Source organism: Phoca vitulina, unplaced genomic scaffold, assembly GCF_004348235.1.
Source record: "Phoca vitulina isolate PV1807 unplaced genomic scaffold, GSC_HSeal_1.0 scaffold15, whole genome shotgun sequence".
Lineage (NCBI taxonomy): Eukaryota > Metazoa > Chordata > Mammalia > Carnivora > Phocidae > Phoca > Phoca vitulina.
Window position 1 is genome coordinate 614,117 of NW_022589718.1, and position 23,988 is coordinate 638,104.

The 23,988-nt window shown below is 37.5% G+C and overlaps 1 protein-coding gene across 6 annotated transcripts in view; it reads right to left on the reverse strand.

The window, feature by feature from the left end:
• PSD3 (pleckstrin and Sec7 domain containing 3) overlaps window positions 1-23,988 on the reverse strand; it is a 602,311-nt gene that overhangs the window by 368,808 nt on the left and 209,515 nt on the right. For 4 of the 6 annotated variants that reach the window (XM_032413271.1, XM_032413273.1, XM_032413274.1 and 1 more), the window contains one exon: window positions 19,530-19,574. The exons of 1 other annotated variant lie outside the window; for it this stretch is intronic. In XM_032413271.1, coding sequence (XP_032269162.1) covers window positions 19,530-19,574 — 45 coding nt within the window. Of the gene's footprint in view, window positions 1-1,615; window positions 1,815-19,529; window positions 19,575-23,988 lie in introns of those variants that run through there. One more of the 6 variants, XM_032413277.1, reaches the window with a different exon arrangement.

The window sequence follows — 23,988 nt, forward strand, 5'->3', positions numbered from 1 at the left end:
GTATCCATTTATTGTCTAACCCAAGATACTCTTAAGAGGGATCAGGATGATAAAATTAAATGAGATTATAATTGTTACAAAGTTTAAAAAAAAGGCATCACCAATAAAAAATTAGTTGTAAACTTACAATAAATGATAAAAATCATTATAGCAAAAAATGTATTTTTTTAAGCAGAACTATTCAGTATCTATTTTTGTCACTTATTCTACCTTATGATTTTCCACTTCCTACCACCAACTAAGTGGTAGCCTGGCAGGTACACTATCACTGTTTGCCCAGCCAGTACACTTAGGAACTGCACAGTCCCAGACTTCCCCAACCACTGCCAGACTTGAGGGAGATAACTGCCCCTCACAACTCCTCTCCAAGCTCATTTTATCAGCAAGTATTCCACATGCTGTCCTTGAAAGAGAGCTATAAGGGGAGGGAAAAGAGAGAGGTTATCCCACACTGTCTTTTAGACTCAACTATTCTGTTCAATGCACACGTCAACTCACACATCCCACAGGACACTGCAGAGAAGCTAGAAGTACCAACTTGGAGGCTTTTCAAACCCAGGCTGACTTAACTTTACTGCAGCTGTTAATGATAATACTTCATTTTTTAAAGTCAGTCTAATGTTAAGCCACAGTCAATGCCAGGACAACAAACATAAACTGGAATTACCCCAGGCAAACTAAGATATTTGGTAACCCTTCTTTAAACAATTAGCCACCTTAAACAATTTTCCAACAGAAATAGATACCAATTAAAATAAATTGCTTCATTATGATGAGATCTTCATGCAAATACCTTTAAATATTTTTTCATCCTAAACCTTCCTCTACAGAGTTACCAGCCAGTTTTATGAAATCTATCCTATCAGAAAACTTGAGTATTCAATCATTATATACAGCAAACCTCTAGTAAGTAAACTTGTATTAGAAAATTCTTTTAAAGGGCAACTCATACTTTGTGTTTTCCTGCATTCGTGGTGGAAATGTAAAACATTTATTCCAAGAACTATTTTAGTTACAATCAAATAATTTTTATAATTATAAAAGAAAATCCCTGCAGTTTTGTCTGCATGCATTCTCTTACTCTATCTAGTAGCTATCACGGAGAAAAAACAAATGCCAAAGAAAGCATTTTCTTTTCAATTAAACTGCTACTTATTGCTCATTTTTCATGACATATTTATGGCATATATTTAATCACTCCATGTAAATAGTATAATTACACCACATATACAGTACTGCAAAGATTTTGTTCAAATACAAGAGACTTACCCTAATGAGCATATATTTTTTTAAAGTGTAGTGGTGACAGTCACCACTCTTTCTACTTGCCCCCTCTTTCTACTCTCTTGCCCAGCCCAGTCTATTTCACCTCATTCTCCCCACATTCTTCAAAAGGAGGTAATTTTAACATCTGTACAAATCAGACTTCTCTGGATCTTCTTGACAAAACCTTCAGTAAAAAAAAAAAATAAGGAATACAGTGAGGATAAATACCTCCATTCCTAGATGGCTTCATTCTGTCCCATTTCATGATTTATGAGATTACTTGAGCAAGAACAGAGACTGCTCCTTTTAAATCAGAAAGCCTGGCAATATAATGGCAATACAAACTCACCAGCAATAAGGCAGACACCAAAAAGAACTCATCTCAGAGCCTAGGGTGGCTGGGCCATACATACATCCCCTTATAAGCCCCTTCTCAGCACTCTTTGCCCCACAAGTCCAGTGTCTATTGGTCCACTAGGGCTTCTAAGGACCTCGCTCCCTGTGAAGTCATATTACTATGACCTCACCTTCTTGGCAGAGTGCTTACTGTTGGGGTTTTTGTAATGTTTTTACAGCCCCAATAAAAACAGGAGCCAGAACACAAGAGCCACTGTATATTAAGAGCATAAACAACAATGGCAGCCCAGCCTTGCTCACACTTGATAAAGCAAACTGGATGATCCCTCTCAGGAGGGATGACACCCCATTTTGTTTCCTGGAATACACAAGACATTGTCCATCTAGTCTGCTGAATATTAGATGCTTTCAGTAGTTTGAATTTTCCCTTTTTTTTTCCTAGTCTCTCTTTTCTTCTTGATCAAGTAACTTTACAATTTCCTAAGGTGAAATTCCTAATAGCCACTTAAATGTAAAAAGACTCCCCAAAAGGTTCTTCCTGTGTTCTAGAAAATGCTTCACTGGGGCCTGTACCTCATACCCTCAAACACATATGGTAACACTATCATCAAAAGAAGGATCAGATTGAGTCTGATCACCCGGCATTCTCATAACCTTTTTATAATATTAGGATTACCAGTTTTTCTAGATAAAAATAATAGGATATCCAGTTAAATCTGAATTTCAGATAAACAAACAAAAAAAGTTTTTAGCACAGAACACACACTAAAAAAAAAAAAAATCATTCAATGTTTATCTGAAATTCAGATTTAACTGGTCATCTTATATTTTACCTAGGTTCACCCGGTAACCCAACCTCCCAAAATATTTGTTCTAAACTTATTTGAAGAATTCCAATAATGGTGTTCCCTAACTGCCAATTGGTAGCGTGTTTCACAACCCACAGCATGGGTTTATTCTGACTTACTTACGTAATTTTTATTCCTTATTAAACTATTGTTCTATAGTTTCATTAAGACCTTCTCTCAGTTGCCTATGACCTACTGATTCTTCTCTAATGTCCTCTAAATACAAAGGAAAAACTCTTTCCTCTTATTTTCACCCTTCTTTCCCAGCCTACATACTGCTACCACAGATGTAATAATATGCCTCCTTCATAAAAATCCTACACAAGATAAAAATCCATATTCTGTAGCATGTCAGATAAGACCATTCACAAGCTGACCCCAATGGCTCATTTAGATTTATCATCTACCATTTTCCTCATGCTTGGGTCACACGGCAATATTAGCTGTGCTCTCATACCCCTTTTCCATCTTGCTCCGTTTGCCCCTCTTGTTACCCCTACCCTAAATTTCTGGGGTGCCCCAAATTTTGCAAATTCTTTTTGACCCTACAAGAACACAAATGAGATAACTTTTTTAAGAATCATATTCCAACTCCCTCCTGCTGCATTCTCAGAGCAGCTGATAAATTACCTTTACTCTAGCTCTTCTTTTGAAAGTCCCATCTCTCTCACCTACTACAATCTTGAATTTCACTCTGTATCCACATCACAAGAGAAGGATGAAGTTATTCAGTAGCCATCTGCTAAAAGGATGCAAGAACTGAGCAACTGGCTTTGTCCACTTTCTCCACTGTCTTCTATGCTATACTATCAATGACACATGGCACGCACGAACTTTCTAATTCATTATGACCAATCCTGGAATGTTCTAGAAGAGACTGACATCAGCACAGGGTACCAGTTAGATAGCCTGGTTTCATATTTACTTTGAATTTAAATTTTAAGAAATTCTTTAAATTTGTATTGAATTGAGGTAATAAAACTAGGATAAAAAAAAGTAAACTAGGTTGAGGTGTCAAAGCTTCCCCCACCCCCCGCATTTATAAAGTATACCGGGGGAGTTGTGCATAGAAAACAACAACAAACAGCACCTAGTCCAATTTTATACTGTATAAGCTAGGTAAAGGCCAGTCAGAAGAATCCCAAAGAGTGGAAAGTGGAATGAAAGGACCAGAGGGTGCAATATGACCCTGGCACCACTCTTCAGGTTGAAAATACAGATATAAAGGCCTGAAAGCAACAGATTCAGGAAAAAAACTGGTAAAAATGCATTAGCTTTCATGGCCAGAATGAACGTCAGTCAAAAAGAGTTCTAAGGATATAGTAAGCAAGATACACTTAAAATCCTGAAGTATATAACATCACTTTTGAGAAAGGAAAGGAAATCTTGTTGGCCATCATTATGTAGGACATTTATTTCTCAGGCATTGCAGAGATAGCACATCATCTAATCTTGGAGGAAATATAAATGAGAAATTATTCATAACAGCTACAGTACCTCCAGTGGTACCCATTCACCTAACAGCATCTAACCCTGATTAAGCGCTTACTTTGTGCCAGTCACCGAGATAAGTGTTTCCTAGAGATTGTCTCATCTAATCCTCAATAATCTTATAAAGTAGATAGTTGTATACCCATTTTACAGATGGAAACTGAGGCACAGAGCTGGACATGGACAATGGGACTTCAGTACTCAAGTCCTTTATATCCTCTACTACTATTAATTTTGCTACTGCTAGTCATTTTCTGGTATGGTTGTTTTTGCTGATTCAACAAATATTAACAAATTCCTTGCCATGTGTCAGGCAATGTGTTTAGGTGCTTACTATTTAGGAATACTTCAGTAAACAAAAGAAAAAGCTTCTACCCCCAGGAGAGCTAAAAATAAACAACAAACTATAATAAATGAAAAAAATACATATACATGTATTACATTAGAAGGTGATAACTGCTATGGAAGAAAAATAGAAAAGAAAGAGAGATCAAGAATCTCAGTTTGGGGAGAGAGGCAGATATATTTTTATTTATAAAGTGGTCATGGGAGGTCCGAGCCACTTGAAGGGTGGAGTTGTCATCAATTAACATAGGAAAACCAAAGTTGGCACAGGTTTTAAGAGAAAGAAGTTCCGTTTTAGTTACATTAACTTTGAGATCTCCATTAGATATCCAAGGAGATATGGGAATATGAGCATATGTAATGTCTTTCAGAAAAGACATGTGCCTGGGGCCTACTCCAGGGAATTCTCAGACTGTTGGCCTGAGGTGGGTCTTCACATTTTCTTTTTAAGCTCCAAGATGATTCTGATGTGTTATCAGGATTTTGAGGCACCACTGTAACCCATGGAAAATCACTATAGGTCTAAAGAAGGGAAATGGTAATGATGACTTGGATTTTTTTTTTTTTTTTTTTTAATTTTAAGAGAGAGGGAGAGACAATCTTAAGCAGGCTCCATGCTCAGGGCAGAGCTGGACTCGGGGCTCGATCTTACGACCCTAAAATCATGACCTGAGTGGAAATCAAGAGTCGGATGGTTAAGCCACCCAGGCACCCCACCAGACTTGTATTTTTATAAGATCACTTTTCTTTGTACCATGTGGGAAAAACTATAGGGAGACAAAATTGAGGGCAGAGAAATCAGCTAGGAAAGCTATCAAAATACTCTGGCTAGGAGACAAGAACCGGAATTCAAAGATAATTCATGTGAATATTTTAAAAAAACCAAAAACCAAAAAACAACACCTGCTCCAAGGGGCGCCTGGGTGGCCCGGTTGGTAAACTGACCAACTTCCTGATTTCCGCTCAGATCATGATCTCACGGTTGTGAGACTGACCGCCTCGGGCTCCACACACAGCACATAGTCTACTTGAGACTCCCTCCTTTTCCCTCTGCCCCTCCCCCGTGCGTGCTCTCTCTCTCTCTCTCTCTCTCTCTCTCTCAAATAAATAAATAAATCTTAAAAAAAACAACAACAAACCCTGCTCTGCTCTGAAAGATATTTACAAAAAGTAAATTGAAAAAACATAATGAGTGATTTGGAATGTGTGTGGAGTTGTGTTCCAAGGGAGGGCAGAAAGCTAACTCTGACTTAGAAGCTGGGCACAGTATGTTGCCACCAACCAAGGTAACAAATACAAGAGGAAGAAGATGGGACGTGTAACAGTGTGTGACGGGCACGCGAGCACACACACATACAGAAACAGGAGACAGAGGGGTAATAATATATACGTAATCATGTAAGGGGTCCACAGGATATTCAGGCAGAGCTGTCTAGTAGCCACAGCAACTATCCACTACCCATGGGAACTCAGTACAACCTTAGCAGTCCCCTCCACTCATGTGGCTCGATCACCTGGTAAAGGGCTGTGATGTCCAATATGCCCAAGGAACCCAGAAATGTGTGACAAAGAAGTATGTCTAGCAGTGCATTCATCTGAACACAAATCCATTACAGCAGAAGAATGAGGAGGTCTCCTTTCATTTATTAATGAGATTCTACATGCAAGTGCTTAGTTTGTCAGTAACAATTATTAATGTAGAAGATGCTAAAAGCAAGTATCTGCCAAAAAGCTCCAGTTAGACTGCCAAGGTTCAAACACTGGTGCTATCAGTCACCAGAGTGGGTAAATTCATTATTTTCTGTGAGCCTCAGTTTCTTCTTCTATGAAATGGAGAGAACAATACCAACTTCCCAAGGTGTTGTGCAGATTAAATGAGAAGATCCACATAAACGTTTACCTAGTAGTGTTTGGCACATAGTGAACAATAAATGTTAGTTTCCATCACCAGACCGACTACTCCAGGGAATTCTCAGACTGTTGGCTTGAGGTGGGTCTTCACATTTTCTTTTTAAGCTCCAAGATGATTCTGATGTATTATCAGGATTTTGAGGCACCACTGTAACCCATGGAAAATCCACTACTACTACTACTACTACTCCTTACATCTTTAAGATTGTTACTTGGTTATTTGGATGATCACATGAGATTATTACATGAGGCAGTATTTTATTAAATGTAAACTGCTATTTGTATGGTACACAAATGTTAACTGGCTCTCAGTAGAAATTAATACTTGACTTCTCTAAAGAAACTGCCTCAAATGAGCCTACTTTTGACATTTATATAGAATACATCTCTCTAGATGGGGCTGCATTTTACTTATACATGATTTCAGGGACTTTATAATTATAGAGAACCACTGATAAAATCTAACTATAGAAACTCCTAATGGCTAGTTCTGTTTGGCATGGATAACGTAATTCAGTCTTTACAAATGAAGAACTGTAATAAGTGTCACCTAGAGGTTCTGGCTCAGGATATTTTTAAAACCTCATTCATTTTACTTAGTCCTACAGTCAGTATTCCAGAAAAGGGCACCAACGTGCAAGGCAATGCTACAGAAGCTGACCAAACTTACAAATTTGCCTCGGAAGCATTTATTTCCAATAAATAATTGGTATTTTTACTCTTCTACAGCTTCACACTCCTCTGGGGGCATAATCCAGATGATGCAGGGTTATTTTTTTTTCTTTTTTCTTTTGTTTTGATTTTTCATATTAAACTGGAGCTTTTGGCTGGCTCTCAAATGAGAATGTAATTTTGCTGCAATATTATCAAGGCAATTTTAATACAACTACATTATAAAAATATGAGATCAATCATTTGGAAAGCAACTATTACTAGATGTCTAGCTTGATAATAAATAAGGAGGAAAGTGATGCAAAAACATATACATGTTCATTATTTGCACAGAAGCTTCGGTGAACGAATCAGTGAATCCCAATTCCAGTGGGCAAAAAAGGAAGAGTGAATCATTCACAGATGGACTAACTTGTTTTCCTGGAATGCTATTAAAATGTCACTGCGTATTCTGAGTTTACATCTTTCATGAGATACCGCTTTTGGCCATGTTACCTCACTGCCTTTATATGGCATTAAAAATCTCTAATGGCACTATATCACTCTCTACCCTGACAAAAGGAAATAAAAGGGACAACTGCATTCCATATCCCTGTAAATTCGTAAGTAGACAGTCTGAAGCTGACCATATCTGTTAATGACTGTGCTTATGCACTGCACACTCTGGGGAAACAGGGTGGTCTGAATTTAGACAATACACCCACATGTCTACAGGGAAAAACAGTAGCTTATCCCCCATGCCAAGATATTATATCCCTTCATGGTTCTCCAAATTCAAATTATCTAATTTAAAAAAATTTCATTTGAAGGAAGGCATTAACACTCTAAATAAATGAATGTATACATACACAAATAAAGCATAAACTCATCAAAACACACCCTCCTTTGACTGAGGAAGAAGGAGGTACTATTTGGCCCTATGACACATGAGAAAAGTAAGACATGTAAAAGGGACTAACTGAACTGCTAGAGCCCACTAACCTCACTCCTGGGATTTAGTCAAGGATGCTATTATTGCCAAATGCAATACAATTATAAGGAAGAAAGTTTAATATCCTTAGAGTATTTACAATAACACAGAATGAAATCAAGTCTATCCTTCCAAAGACAATTTATAAAAAGGAATGTCAAATTTTTAGAAGCCAAAATTGCCTCAACTAGCACATCTTTGCTTTTTCTCTCTGAAATCCCTACCAACTAAAAAAAGAGACAACAAATAATTGTCACATACAATTCTGTATAACAAAAAAACTAATGATAATGGCTGCTTTTCTGTAGTTCTTGTAACATTATTTCTTGGTGCTTCCCTCTACTGAGGCCCATTCAATGGTACAATCTATCATTAAACAAAAGAAGTCAATGCAAAAGCAATAAATTCCCAAATAACCATCTGATAACTCAAGACATGTTTTATTATAAGTTCAATCATAATTATCTAAATTTTTTCTAGTTTTTTAAGTTTATCTGATACTTGAAAATGATCAGTTTTCTATCACTATGGTTATATTATTGAGGAAAAGTTATAACTAAAAGATAATGTTTTAAAAGTGCTATATTCTGGGGCGCCTGAGTGGCTCAGATGGTTAAGCATCTGCCTTTGGCTTAGGTCATGATCCCAGCGTCCTGGAATCAAGCCCTGCATCGGGCTCCCTGCTTGGTTGGGAACCTGCTTCTCCCTCTCCCTCTACTGTTCCCCCTGTTTGTGCTCTCTCGCTCTCTGTCAAATAAATAAATAAAATCTTAAAAAAAATAAATAAATAAATAGAGGTGCTATATTCTGTCCCTTCATACCACAGAGGGAAAAAAATGCTCAATTTTAATTTAAAAAATATGAAGCACTGAATTACTTTCAATTGAATCTTAAACCATCTTCTAATTATTCATATTAATAGATGTTTCGCACATTTTAGAATACAATAAATAATTTTTAAGCAAAAATTTATCATCTGTCTACACTTTTACTGCATTGAATTAGTATTACTATACATTCACTGGGCAACAGAAAGTGGTCAAGGATTTTGCCAGTGAGGGTATGTATGAACTCTAACCAACACAACTGGCAACAGATACTCCACTAAGTGGATAATCCTTACATGGATAATGACTACAATTTTACTATTGTAAACAGTTTGTTAAATAGTGTCATATCAAGAGTTGGTGTACCCATCAATAAAAGGATAAAAGCCATCTCAATAGATGCAGAAAAAACATCAGACAAAGGAGAACATCCATTCATGATTAAAAAAACCCTCATCAAAGTAGGTTTAGAGGGAACATACTTTAACATAATAAAAGCCATCTATGAAAAAACCACAGTGAATATCAAACTCAATGGGAAAACACTGAGCCTTCTTCCCTAAAGTCAAGCACAAGACAAAGATGTCCACTCTCACCAGTTTTATTCAAAATAGTACTAGAAATCCTAGCCTCAGCAATTAGACAACCAAAAGAAATAAAAGGCATACAGACTGGTAAGGAAGAAGTCAAATTTTCACTATTTGCAGATGACATGATACTCTATACAGAAAAACCGTTAAGACTCCAACCAAAAAACTGCTGGAACTGATAAACAAATTCAGTAGAGTCCCGGGGTACAAAATCAACATGGAGAAATCTGTTGCATTTCTATATACCAATAATGAAGAAGCAGAAAGAGAAATTAGGAAAACAATCTCAACTAATTGGAATTTTTTTTTAAAGATTTTATTTATTTGAGAGAGAGAGAGGCGTGCACACACATGAGCAGGGAGAAGGGGCAGAGTGAGAGGGAGAGGACAAGAGACCATGCTGATCACGGAGCCTAATGCAGGACTCGATCTCATGACCCCGAGATCATGACCTGAACCAAAACCAAGAGTCAGACACTTACCCGACTGAGCCATTCAGGCACCCCACAACTAACTGGAATTTAAATAAAAACTTAAAAAGGAAAATCCCATTTACAACTGTACCAAAAATAATAAGATACCTAGGAATAAACATAACCAAAGAGATAAAAGACCTGTACTCTGAAAACTTTAAACACTGATGAAAGAAATTGAAGATGACACAAAAAAATGAAAAGACATTCCATGCTCACGGATCCAAAAAACAAATATTGTTAAAATGTCTCTATTATCCAAAGCAGTCTACACATTTAATGTAATCCCTTTCAAAATACCAACAGCATTTTTCACAGAACTGGAACACACAATCCTAAAATTTGTATGGAACCACAAAAGACCCTGAATAATCAAAGCAATCTTGAAAAAGAAAAGCAAAGCTGGAGGTATTACAATTCCAGACTTCAAGTCATATTACAAAGCTGTAGTGATCACAACAGTATGGTACTGGCACAACAACAGACGCAGAGTTCAATGGAACATAACAGAAAACCCAGAAATAAACCTACAACTATATGGTCAATTAAACTTTGACAAAGAAGGAAAGAATATCCAGTAGGAAAAGACAATCTCTTCAACAAAAGGTGTTGGGAAAACTGGACAGCTACATGCAAAAGAATGAAACTGGACCACTTTCTTATACCATACACAATAATATACTCAAAATGGATTAAAGACCTAAATGTGAGACCTGGAACCATAAAAATCTTAGAAGAGAGCACAGGCAGTAATTTCTCTGACATCAGCTGTAGCAACATTTTTCTAGATATGTCTCCTGAGACAAGGGAAATAAAAGCAAAAATAAATTATTGGGATTAGATCAAAATAAAAAATTTCTGTACAGCAAAGGAAACAATCAACAAAACTAAAAGGCAACCTACGGAATGAGAGAAGATTTTTGCAAATGACATACCAGATGAAGGGTCGGTATCCAAAATATATGAAGAACTTACACAACTCAACACCCAAAAAACAATCCAATTAAAAAATGGGCAGAAGACATGAACAGATGTTTCTCCAAAGAAGACATACAGATGGCCAACAGATACATGAAAAGATGCTCAACATCACTCACCATCAGGGAAATGCAAATCAAAACTACAATGAGATACCACCTCATACCTGTCAGAATGACTGAAATCAAAAACACAAGAAACAACCAGTGTTGGCGAGGATATGAGAACAAGGAACCCTCTTGCACTGTTGGTGGCAAACTGGTGTAGCCACTCTGGAAAAGAATATGGTTTCCTCAAAAGGTTAAAAATAGAACTATCCTACAATCTAGTAATCGTGCTACTAGATATTTACTCCAAAAATACAATAACACTAATTCAGATGGATACATGCACCCTTATGTTTATAGGAGCATTATTCATAATAGCCAAATTATGGAAGCGGCCCAAGTGTCCATCGACTGATGAATGGATAAAGATGTAGTATGTATATACAATGGAATATTACTCAGCCATATAAAAGAATGAAATCTTGCCATTTGCAATGACATGGGTGGAGCTAGAAAGTATAATGCTAAGCAAAATAAGTCAGTCAAAGAAAGACAAATACCATATCATTTCACTCATATGTGGAATTTAAGAAACAAACAAAAAAATGAGCAAAGGAAAGAAAAAAGAGAGGGAGACAAACCAAGAAACAGACTCTTAACTATAGAGAACAAACTGATGGTTATCAGAGGGGAGATTGGTGGGGGGATGGGTTAAATAGGTGATGGGGATTAAGGAGCGCACTTGTTGTGATGAGCACACGGTGATGTATAGAAGTGTTGAATCACTATATTGTACACCTGAAACTAATATAACACTGTATGGTAACTATACTGGAATTTAAAAGAAAATAAAAAAGGCTTGGTGTACCTAAACCAATCCTGTGAATCCCTGCTTCCCTCTGAGCACACAGGTTAAGTGGCACCTAAAGCGAGTCAGGGATAGATAGCCCTCTTCTATCTTGCAAGCAGTGTCTAGAGTTAGAAGATGTATCCTAATTCAAGTCGATTTTTTTTTTTAATCAACCCCTGCTAGAGGTCTCAACTTAGAACTTAATTTCTTTTTAATGTAATTTACTTGAGAGTGATTACCATTAGGGATAAGTAAGTTAAAATTAGCTTACTAAACGTAAGTATCCCATTCCTAAACGAAACATTAGAACCCTCAAAAGTATACTTGTAAATACAAATTTAGCTTGATCAAACACCCCCCACACACACTTTTGCAGGTCCAGGTACTAAATATTATTATCCATCTAGAGAACATTAGATCAATTCTGTACTCTCCTCTGTCTCTCTTCCTCTTCTCTTCTAACTCTTCCATCTTCGGAAGAACAAGAGGCTTTATGAATACTTTCTATGGTTAGATATATCCAATTTGTATCATCACTATTAGTGTTTTCTGCCCTCTCTTCAAATTTTTATGAATACCTGTTTTCACTGCCCCACACCACAGTTCTTGCTGCACTTCCTTGGAGCACTCAGAACTGCACAGCTGGCCTGCAGTGCCCCTCAGCTTCTGGCAGTTTCACCTTACAAATACCTTCTGTAGTCTTCCAGGAGAGGGCACCAGCATGCAAAGCAGAGGTACAGAAACTGCCCAAACACCAAGTGAATGAAACAGGCTGCATTTACTTTAGAGGCATTTATTTTCAATATATAATTTTACTCTTCACCCTTCTAGAGTTTCACACTCCTGGGGGGGCATGACCCAGATGATGCAGGTTTTCGCTTTTTCGCTTTCACAAACTCCATGCAATTCCTACTACAGTGGCCGGTCAGCATATCCTCTCCATACTGAGTTTTTCCTGAGTGCCACTTATTGCAAGTACACTGAAAGCTGCTGTATTTGATAGAGGTTTCTCAGATTCGCTTAACAAATTTTGTGTTTAATTTTAAAGAGAAAAAATGTGCTTCCTAACAACAGTGTAGTAAGATCAGCACAAAGAAAGCAGGAAGATCATTCCCTAAGGAAATAAAGTCTTATCTCAGTCACTTCCTGCTTTCATCTCTTTACATTATTCCAGCTCATCTGGAGACATAACAAAGGGATCATCCTCATCTGGGGCTATGGGAATAAAAAGGGATTTTCTTCCACTCCTTATTGCCTATGATGAATGAGTTAGCAAGAATATCCATATACATTTTTTGTCTTAATATATTTTGTAAGCACATCTAGAATGTTTACTGTGCTCTGTACACTATTCTGAGCACTTTATATTAACTCACCTAACCCCTTTAACAGCCCTATGATCAGTACTATCATGCACTTAACAGAGGAGCAAACTAAGACATGGGGACGTAAAGTAATTTCACATGGTCACAATGCTAATCGATGGCAAAGCTAGCACAGGAGCTCAAGCCAGGCAGTTTGATCTGGAAAGTTCAAGCTCTTAAACAATATGCTGTGTGGCCTTTCTTCTGTGGCAATGTTATACTTCTGGTATAACACTGGCATATTAGAACAAAAATGTCTACTTCTTAAGGGACATCCATATGACTAAACATGCTTAGTATAGTTAATTAAGTGTACACATCAATGTGCATAATTACCTCTGCAATAACTTATTAAAGCATCTAATATGTGCTGGACACACTTTAGGTGCTAGGAGTACAAAGTCCTGCCTTTGTACAGTTTTAACTTCAAATAAGAGACAGATAATAAACAAATGAAGATCTCCCTCTCTGTGTCCCTCCCCTTTACCTTTCCACAAATATCTGCTGAATATCTGTTATGAGTCAGACACTGTTCTAAGGTAAATATTAAGTGTTCAATAAAGCATCGAAGAGCAAGTCCTTGCTTTCATGGAGCTAACATTCAGACAGTGATAGTGATAAATGCCTTGAAGATAAATACAGCCAGGAAGGAAACAGGGGAGGCTAGACCTGCTGTTTTATTCATGGCACCAGGAAAGTGCCGTGTGAGTGGAAAACTGAAGGAAAGTAAGGGATGTGTCCTCGCAAAGTATCTTCAGGAAGAGCACTCCAAACGAATACTAAGGCCTGGGCAGGACTGTGTTTGGCAAGTCCAAAGGACAGCACAGAGAGGACACTACAGCTAGAGAGGAGACAGCAAGGGGAAGAGGTGGGGCCTGAACTCACTTGTACATCCGAAGCAGTCACTCACTCAAAAGCCCCCAAATCAACTCCAATTCTCAAACAGCTATGGTCAGAAGAGGTGCAACAATTAAAAAACAAAAACAAAACAACAACAAGCCAGACTGTTAGTATCTTAGACACATGTTAGCTTCCAAAGTTAGTTTTTCAGTTCCTCCCCTACTTCTGGGAATGATCCCGTGACCCTCAGCATCATCCAAGGCCCAGACTCCAGCAATCCCCTAAGTCATCCTGTGGCACAAGGATCCACTGCATACTATGCATACTGTCTCTACTACTGTCCCCATCAGGTTGGTCTGTGACATTTCTAGGCTGAATCGAGATCTTCATCACATTTCTATCTCAATGCCTAGTCCAAGGACTGGCACATAAACAGTTGCTCACTAAAAGTGCCCTAATCAAATTGTGATAAATTTAAAAAGAAAAGTCAATGACTATGTTCTAGTCTAAACACACCAAGCAACCTGACTAGAAGATACCTGAAAATAATAATTAGGATGCTTCTTCTCTTGAACCTATATAAAAAGCTGAAAGTCTCCACCATGAAGTTTTGGTTACTTATATCCACCAATTAGAATTACTTCAATAATTTTAAATACTTCCCTCATTGTGGAATCTAGAAGCTCTGACCAGTACAAAACACTTACCAATGAGCTCTCTCTAGACATTTTTCCCCAGGTTTATTATTTTTTTTAAACATTACCTGCTCCTTAATACTACACAATGGGGAGAAAATATGAAAAAGTGGCAACAAAGTAGAATCCAAGGGGAACACTCAATTCTTAATAACTTAGAAAAGTAAAACCATCATTGCTAATAAAAAGATCATTTATATTATCTGAAAAAGAAAAGTAGCATTGCCAGTTGCCAAGCTTTGTATGTTCCCAGGAATGATGCTTAAACCAGGTTCTTCCTATCTTCATTTATTATATGTTAAAAATAGATAAGACGATGCTCAAGACGACTTCCCTGGATCACTGAGTCATGTAAGAGAGGAGGAGGTGCTCAGACACGGGGTGCCTTCCTTTCCAAGGAATATGTTTTAGAAAATTATGGTTTCTTGAAACCATCTTTGATTTAAAAATATATATATTTTTAAACAAATGAGGTAATAAGCAAGAAAACCAGGAGAACTGTGCCTACCAGACAGTTGGCACACAGTTTATTCTTACCAAAGTGTTTGCTTAATGAATAAATCATCTGAACCATGTATAAGTTTAATTTAGAAATAAACTACTTTTCTCATGCAAAAAAAAGTTACCAAATTTTAGGGAGCTGTAGATCATCTTTATTTGCCCTCTGATTTCACACTATCAACTCCTGCAATGTGAGGGGAGCAAGCCTGGTGCTCCTTAATGTAAATGACATCAGCTATCTACCATCCAACTCTTTTCTCAAGTATTTTGGTATTTTAAAATTGGGAAATCGTGGGATTTCAGAGGTAGTTTAATAACATGAGCTGGAACAGATTCAGTTCCTGGACACAAGACAAGACAATCTGCTCTGCAAATAAGCTGAGAATTAAAGGGACACAGTAGACAACAAATTTAGTGAATACCTCCTTCTCCAAAAAAGAAAAAAAGAGAGTCTTTAAAATCAGATGAGAAGAAAGGAAATCACATTTTCTGACACTCTGACACGTAACAAGCCCTTTACATATATCATCTCATTTTAATGATAGTCAAAACCTCCTAGTACAGCTTCTTTGAATGAATTTTAGAAAGGTATCCCCTATGTACAAATGAAATACAATAAGGCATCCATTTTGGTACATGTTTTAGATAAAGGAAACCCTACCAGGGCTCACAGCTGAGTAAACAGAATTCAGGTCATAAAACTACTCTTCACATCTGAGACCCTTGCAGTGGTCCAAAGAAATTATGGCATAATTAGGACAACCACCTACTGTTAGCCCACACGGCCTTAGGAAAGCATCTGCAGAACTTTCAAATAATAGATCACCTAACTACTCATTGTTTACACGACAATAATTGATACCCAGAGGTGTGACTTGCCCTTAGAGTCATGTCTTCCAACTCCAAATCCAAAACTTTTTTCAGAGCAAAGATGACAATTTAAATAGCTGGTGACAAAGCTCGCCTTCCCAAAGGGTAGTTTCAGTTTCAACAAATGCTTCTGAAAATATTTTTCAAGTAAACTGAAAATGACAAAGTCTCTTGGTCAAGGGAAAGGGCACTGGGGGAGGAGCACTTCTGAAAGCCCAGAAAACTAATAAAGGAGGGGATGATGTCAGAGGCAGTGCAGACCAGCTTGAAACCCTGAAAGTAATCCTCCAGAACCTGATCATGAGCCTTCCTATAAAGGGAGGGGGGTGATACCAGGAAGAGCCAGGGATGCTCCTGAATAAAAATCAGAAGTCCTCTCCCCCTTTCCTTTTTTTCCCACTGAACATCTCCAGAGAGATGAGGCAAAAGTGGTACTGATTTTGACAAAACTATATAAACACAAGTACATATCACATTCCATTGATTCTTAGACAATTTTTTTCTTAATTTCATAGTCTCTGAAATTAGGATGGTTTCTTATATAGTACAACCCCTGTCAGGCAGACAGATGTTCGTTATCTGTGTGCAAAGGAAAATTATACATTGTTGATTTAGTCTTGACTTAACTGATGTGTACAAGGTCTCCAAAAAGATTATGCTATTAATTGGTATTGAAACAAAAGTATTGTGTATGGAGAAGGCAATGAAAACAAGCAACTAAGATTCTTATTTTCATGTAAAAATCTGTACGTTTAAATAGAAATATGATATGATCCGGAAATTCCACTACTAGGTTATTTATTAGAAGAAAACAAAAACAGATTTGAAAAGATACATGCACCCCTATGTTTACTGCAGCATTATTTACAATAGCCAAGATATGGAAGCAACCCAAGTGTCCATCAACTGATGGATAAAGAAGATGTGGTCTATATATACAATGGAATGTTACTCAGACATTAAAAGAATGAGACCTTGCTATCTGCAACAGCATAGATGGACCTAGAGAATATTATGCTAAGTGAAATAAGCCAGACAAAGAAAAAAAAATTCTAAGTATTAAAAAGCATTGTGTCATAGTTAATTAGTGGCCTATTATTTTCTGGTGGTACTTAAAATAATGATTTACCTCAGAATCAACAGCATCTTAGATTTTAAAAATTCTATATCTTTTTGTTTTTATTACTTTAGACTTACGTTAAATTTCAATAACATTTAATTTTTTAAAAGGAAGATTATATTCTGTTTTTTGATTTGCTCATTTATGGGTCATGAGAGTAAAATAATGATGGCACTAAAGTCTTTGGTTTCTGTTCCCTCTATTTTAGAAAAGACAAGTTATTTTGAAGTTCTGGTGTTTGCATTTAATTCCAGAAGTTTATGGCCCAATTCTCAAAAATCACCATTCAAAAGAACACAGACATACTCTCCAATCAGTGCTTTTAAAAATACTATTTTTCAGCATAGATAAATGAGAACAGTATTTTTAAACCATTGCTATTATCTCCAAGACAATGTGCACCAAGAACACATTTGAGATAATTAGTACTACAATTTTGCTCCTCCAATTTCAAAAACACCAATATACCACAAGTTCCAAAATGCTAAACTTTTAAGATTATGGGTAACTGGGGCGCCTGGGTGGCTCAGTCGGTTAAGCGACTTCCTTTGGCTCAGGTCATGATCCTGGAGTCCCAGGATCAAGTTCCACATCGGTCTCCCTGCTCAGCAGGGAGCCTGCTTCTCCCTCTGACCCTCCCCGCCCTGTGCTCTCTCTCTCTCTCTCTCATTCTCTCTCCAATAAATAAATAAAATCTTTAAAAAAAAAAAAAAAAAAGACTACAGGTAACTATTCCTCCTAAGAAAAATGATAAAGTGGAGTTTATGTGAACTAGTTAAAGCCTAACAAAAGCAAATGAAAACTCTTGTGCTTTCTCTAAAACAATTATTACTTTTCTCATTTTTTGGCCAGTTTCTGTAGAAATGAATATTTCCCCAGCTAATTCAAACACTGCTATAGATAATATTAAATATCCATATTGCTATAATACCAAAATTTTGGACTTTTGACACACACACACACACAATAAAGCTGCAACTCCATACAATTCATGAACTTCTATACCCATGGCTTCAAATTTACATCTATATATATAGAAAGATTTTAAAATCTTGAAACCATAATCAATTCTATCACTTCAAACTGTATTTTGAGAAAGGGATAGCAAGGGGAGAAAATTCTCTATAGAATAAACACCCTCCATACCATACAAAAGAGGACTGTGGAAAGTGAAGAGAGTATTTACTTCTAACCGCCCCTCCTCCCCTGCCGATTCACAATGCAGTTGGGTCCTCTTAGTACTAAAGACTTAGAAGCTCTGGAGAAAAGAGTTTTACTTTAACCTTGATAAAATCTTTTTTTGTTGTTTGGTTTTCGTTTTGTTTACTACCCATTTACTTCCTATCTACTCTACATGGAACACACACTCTGTGAACACAAGCATTCAAACTTTCACTAAGTTATTAGAGCTATAGAGTTAGATGCTTTTTGTGCCACAGAAACTTTTTTTTGGGGGGGGAGGGGCCATAAGAGGGTCTTGAATCCAATAGATGGCCCAGGCTGAGTCTTTAGACTTTAGAGAGAAGCAAATAGAGGGAGATCTGGTCATGTATGTCTTTCTGAAAAAGAAGTACCATGCAGAGCCCTAGACAGTACCTGCTGTCTCTCTGGCCCAGCTCCTCAAAGAGTGTTACTCACTTGAGAGTAGGAGGGCAAACCTGGGTCCCTTCTTCAATAATACAGTCCACCCCCTGAAGTGTGTTCCTGATACCCCTTCACCCCACCCTAAGCTGGACATACACACTCTTATGAGCAACACTTCACACCATCGTGCAAGAATAAAGTAGAAATATCCTCAAACTCAACTTTTAAGATAGCTAGAATGAATGACCTAGTTGTAATGTCTTGGGTACAACCTGTCTATCCATAAGCCAGTATCCCCCTAGTGACCGTCTGTCTACTTCCTGACCTAAATGCCATAGTTGTCAATGTGAATAATTTAGCAATTCCCAACTATCTGCTACACAAAGCTGTGTATCAGAGATCAAGCCAGAAAACAGCTTTCACATACATTGTGACTTTCAGAGAACATTCTGACATTTCAGAATAAGATGCGCAATAGAAAATAAAATATACTGTCCTCACTAGTACATTAACTTCATATAATATCTCGTCCTTCTTCTAAAATAAAAAATACATGTCGGATGACCATTAAGTATTTTAAAGTTTAGAGAACAAGAATATCTGTTTGCCCACCCTTCTCCTAGATTCTGGCACCACAACTCCTATCCCAGCATATATACTCACTCAAAAATGATGAATCAATCTAGTCAATCAGCTCTATGAAGTTTTTATTTAGGCTTTATTCTTTAATTTTATTTCTGAGGTATATTGTAAGTAATTTTATTCTGAGGTATAAAAACTCCAGTTTTATAAAGCAGTATGGAGGGAAGGAGGGAGGAAGGGAAAGAAGACAAAGAAAAGAAAAATCTAAGTCAGTAGCTAGAAAAACACCCAAGAAGCAAAATTAAAACACAAACACACACAAACAAACAAACAAAAAAAACAACGTACCAGTCTGGAACTTCTACTCGAAGGATACACTCCTTCCTTTGGGGTCTGTAGGAAACAGAAATTACTGTGGCACCATTCTTAAAATTCATTTTTAAATTTCTTCTTCAACTACAGTCAAATCACCTAGGTAGTCTTACTTTCACATTCCGAATTCTTATCCTTGGAACAAGGGCTGATAAAATAAGTCAATCTCGCCAATCCTACCAGAAGATTTTTACCCCAACCACTTAAAATAAAAAGAAAATACAAGGCAAGTGGCAATAACTGACAAGGAGTGAATTCTCGCCTCCCCTTTCTTCACCAGAGGTGTTAAAAGTCCTGTCCTGTTGGAGATCAGGCTAGCTTTTTGGTCCTGGCACAGGAGAGCCTAAATTCCACGATTTGCTGTAATGCCATCAGCTCCAAGTCACCCAAGAGATGACGTTTCTGCACCTTGTCACACTGTTGTCACATGCTAGTCACTTCACAGCAACCAAAATACTTGCAGAAGTAACTCCCATTGATACCATTTTAAACTTGCCGAAGTTTGGGGAAAGCTCATTATTATAAATGAGAATACCATTACCTGCTCTCTTCCCATACAGTTACAGATGGTACTTTATACAGAATACACACATGCACGCGTGCGTGCACACACACACACACACACACACACTCACAAATTTTCCTAATACTCTGGGAATAAGGTCTGGAAAGCACTATAAACTTAATGGAGGAAAAAAAGTGAGGCCCAGAGAGATTACGGACTTTCCCAAAAACACAAAACTACTTAGACACAAAACTGAAATTGAGCCACATCTATCTTCAGTCTTAAGAGTATTTCCCACAGTAAACAATCCAATGCACTAATACAGATCTTAAATAAAACTGAAAGGCAAAATCACTAAGAAAAAAAAAAATTATGAGTTTGGAGACTCAAACAGACTTAGGCTCAGGGCTCAGCCTCGCCAAGTTATATCACCTGTCCTAGCCTCGGCTTCCTTACCTACAAATAATGAAGATCATAATACCTCCATTAAAGGGTTACAGTGAAGATTAAATAAAATTAGTCACTCAAAAATAGTGATAACTATTAAATTGTTTAAAAGATTTTGTTTTCTCTTTCCCAGAATTCTTGATTTTACAGAACAGAAATGGAAAAAAAAAAGTTCCCCACAACTCCCCAAAATAAATCCATGGGCCACATACCAATGTCTAAGGCACAGACTTCATTATCCATGATAAATGCTCCAAAGAAATTTGCAGTGTTTGGGGGCAGCAGTTAATAAAAAAGTAGAACCAAGATGGCTTTGTTCATTACCTGACTGTAATACAGGTATCTAAGAGAGACCAGCTAATCCCCAACTCAGAGTACCAATAACACAGAGTGTGCCCCACTATACACAAGTCCAACAGCACCTCTTTAGCCATGTCTTAGAACAAACCAGAGGACAAGAGCCACCTTTTTCTATATGTCCCCCCAAACAGTATTCCATTCCAGGCTCTGAAAAGTGGAGCTATTAAAAACAAAAGCAAAAACAAAAAAACTTTTTTAACTTTCTAAAATTTTTCAAGCTTATTTGACCATAAATCCTTTTGTGCTAAGAACATCTCTATTGACACCTAGAGAAATATAATTTGGAAAACCCTGATTTACTATAATGCTGTCAAATACTAGAGCAGTTTCTTGAACTTATGTTTACATTAGAAGCACCTGGGAAATTGTTACAAAGGCAACTTCTCCAACCCCACCCAAGACCTAAAGTTTGAGAAACAATGATTTAGTTATATTTCAAATAAACCTCCCAGGTTATAACAAATTTAAAACCGTGTACCAGTAGTTTTAGAGTTGCCAGCTATCTCTCATTGTAATTACCACCAGTCCATCTCAAAGTTCAAGGTCTATCAGAGTCACCTGGAAGCTTGTTTTTAAAAAAACACATTACTGGGGCGCCTGGGTGGCTCAGTCGGTTAAGCGTCTGCCTTTGGCTCAGGTCATGATCCCAGGGGCCTGGGATCGAGCCCCACGTGGGGATCCCTGCTCAGTGGGGAGTCTGCTTCTCCCTCTCCCTCTGCCTCCTCCTCCCCCCTGCTCATGCTCTGTCTCTCACTCTCTCTGTAAAATAAATAAATCTTTTAAAAAAAAAAAAAGAAAGAAAGAAAGGAAGCAAGCAAGCAAGCACATTACTGGGCACCACCCCTAAAGACTCAGATTTGCAGGGTGCAGGCCACTTTGAGAATCACTCCTATAGCGGGTATAACTAAAACACCTCCTGGCTATAAGCATCTTCATCCTAATCATTATATTTTATAAAATAAGTAACAATTAGGATATGAATGCTGAGGGGGAACGGAGCCCTGTTCATTGGTAAAAAACAGCTCAAAGCATTTTAATATTATTTTGAATGAAGATGCTTTCAATATTTGCTTTAAGATAAGAAGCTATGATTCATTGATTCATACTTTGAACATTACTGCTTTAACTGACTGCTATCTTTCATGGACTGAGAATGACCTGTGAAAATCTGATCTCTTCCATTGCCTCCACACTGATACCTTTAAAAGTATGGCAAGATCAGAACACCCAGCAGGATCTGTGTGGTTGGTTCGTAGCCACTTCCTTTGTTCAGATGCTGGAGTTCTTCTGCATGTTCCCTTCTTAAAACAAAATGCATTGTGATGATTGATTAATTTTGTCCATCAACTCGACTGAGCCCCAGGATGCCCAAATATGTGGTTAAACATTATTTTTGGGTGTGTCTGTGAGGGTGTTTCTGGAAGAAATTAACATCTAAGTTAGTGAACTCAGTAGAGCAGCTCACCCTCCTCAATATGGGTGGGTATCATCCAATCCACCGAGGGCATGAATAGAAGAAAAACTGAGTTTGACCTCTGCCTGACTGTTTGAACTAGGACATCCATCTTCTCCTGCCCTGATCACTCCTGGTTTTCAGGCCTTCAAACTCAGAATCTACACCTCTCTGGCTCCAAAGTCTTTGGATTATACCACCAGCTTTTCTGGGCCTCAAGCTTGCAGATGGCAGACTGTGGAACTTCTTAGCCTCCGTAAGCACATAAGCCAATTCCTTAAAATAAATCCCCTCATTATATGTATCTCCTATGGATTCTGTTTTTTTGAAGAACCCTGACTATAACAGGTATACTACACACTATGAATTAGTGCAAATGTTGGATCCAAACAAAATAATATCAACAGCAATTTCCCTTCTAACCTAAGTCCAACTTCCTATAGTTCTCATCAGATGGTATGATGTCATATTACTTTATATTCCCTGTGATGTAAAAGAGTTTCTTTCGTACTTTTCTGTTGGGAAAATAAAATGTATCATTAAGGAAGAAAAAAGTTCTATTACATACAACTGATTCCACTAACATCTACTGTGTTATCCCTAATGTTTGGGAATGCGTATCAGTCTTGGCAAAGGCCCTTTGAAAATTTTTGAAGGTTTTGTTTTTGATTTTTTTAAAATCTAATTATGTCTATATATAACCAGGGCCACTTCCATTTCCTACTTATAAGAGTGATATGAGTATTTCTATAGCCAGAATAAGTACATCTTCTATCTTTCAAGTGTACTATAAGTTCTAAGCTTTAAGTGCTGTAATATAACTAACATCAGCTATAACTAACAAGGAGCTCTCTAACATCAGCTCATACCAAAGTGATACGAATAGTATGATGCCTCTGACATTGTCTTGTACAATGTTAACATCACGGTTAAGAGCACAGGCTTAACAGATATGCCTAACCATCTACGAAGTTCCCTCACTGACATCAGTTATTAAGCATCCAGACTTCACAGTAGGTATGGAGTATACAGAGATGAATAAAGAGCAAAAAAGGGAGTGAAGATGAACTTTATACAAATAACTAGAAACATGACAGAAATCATGGAGCAGTTAGTGCTTCAGTTGCAAAAGGTTACATCCTGCATAACCCTGAGCCAAAAGAAGGCATTCACCAGGTGGATAGCGATGAAAGAAAGGCTCTCCCAGCACCGGGAATGGCTATATGCAAGTTACGGAGGAGTAAAACTGCATGGCTTGTTCAGAGAACTGCAACAGGCAAGTGTCATCAGATTACAGGGTAGGAGAAGGGGAAGGAGGAGTATGAACCTCAGGCAAGGAAGCCAGATAAAGACTTAAGAAGGTAAGAAAAATGGCCAGATTTGAGAGAGATCACTGGGTGGCATTATGGAAGGTGACTGGATTACACAGATGGATTGAATGAGTTGTAATTTATAAAGTGCTTAAATGGCACCTGGAAAGTAGTGCCATTCAAATGTTTGTTAGGAAGAGAGACTGAAGACAGAGGCTTCCAATTATTAAACTATTGCAAAGGTCCAGGCGAAAAACACAAAAGACTCAATTCAAGGTAATGAATATGGAGCTAATGAGCAGAACTGTGAGAAAAGTAGTAAAAGTAGTAAAATGTTTTAACCAATTATACCTGGGAAAT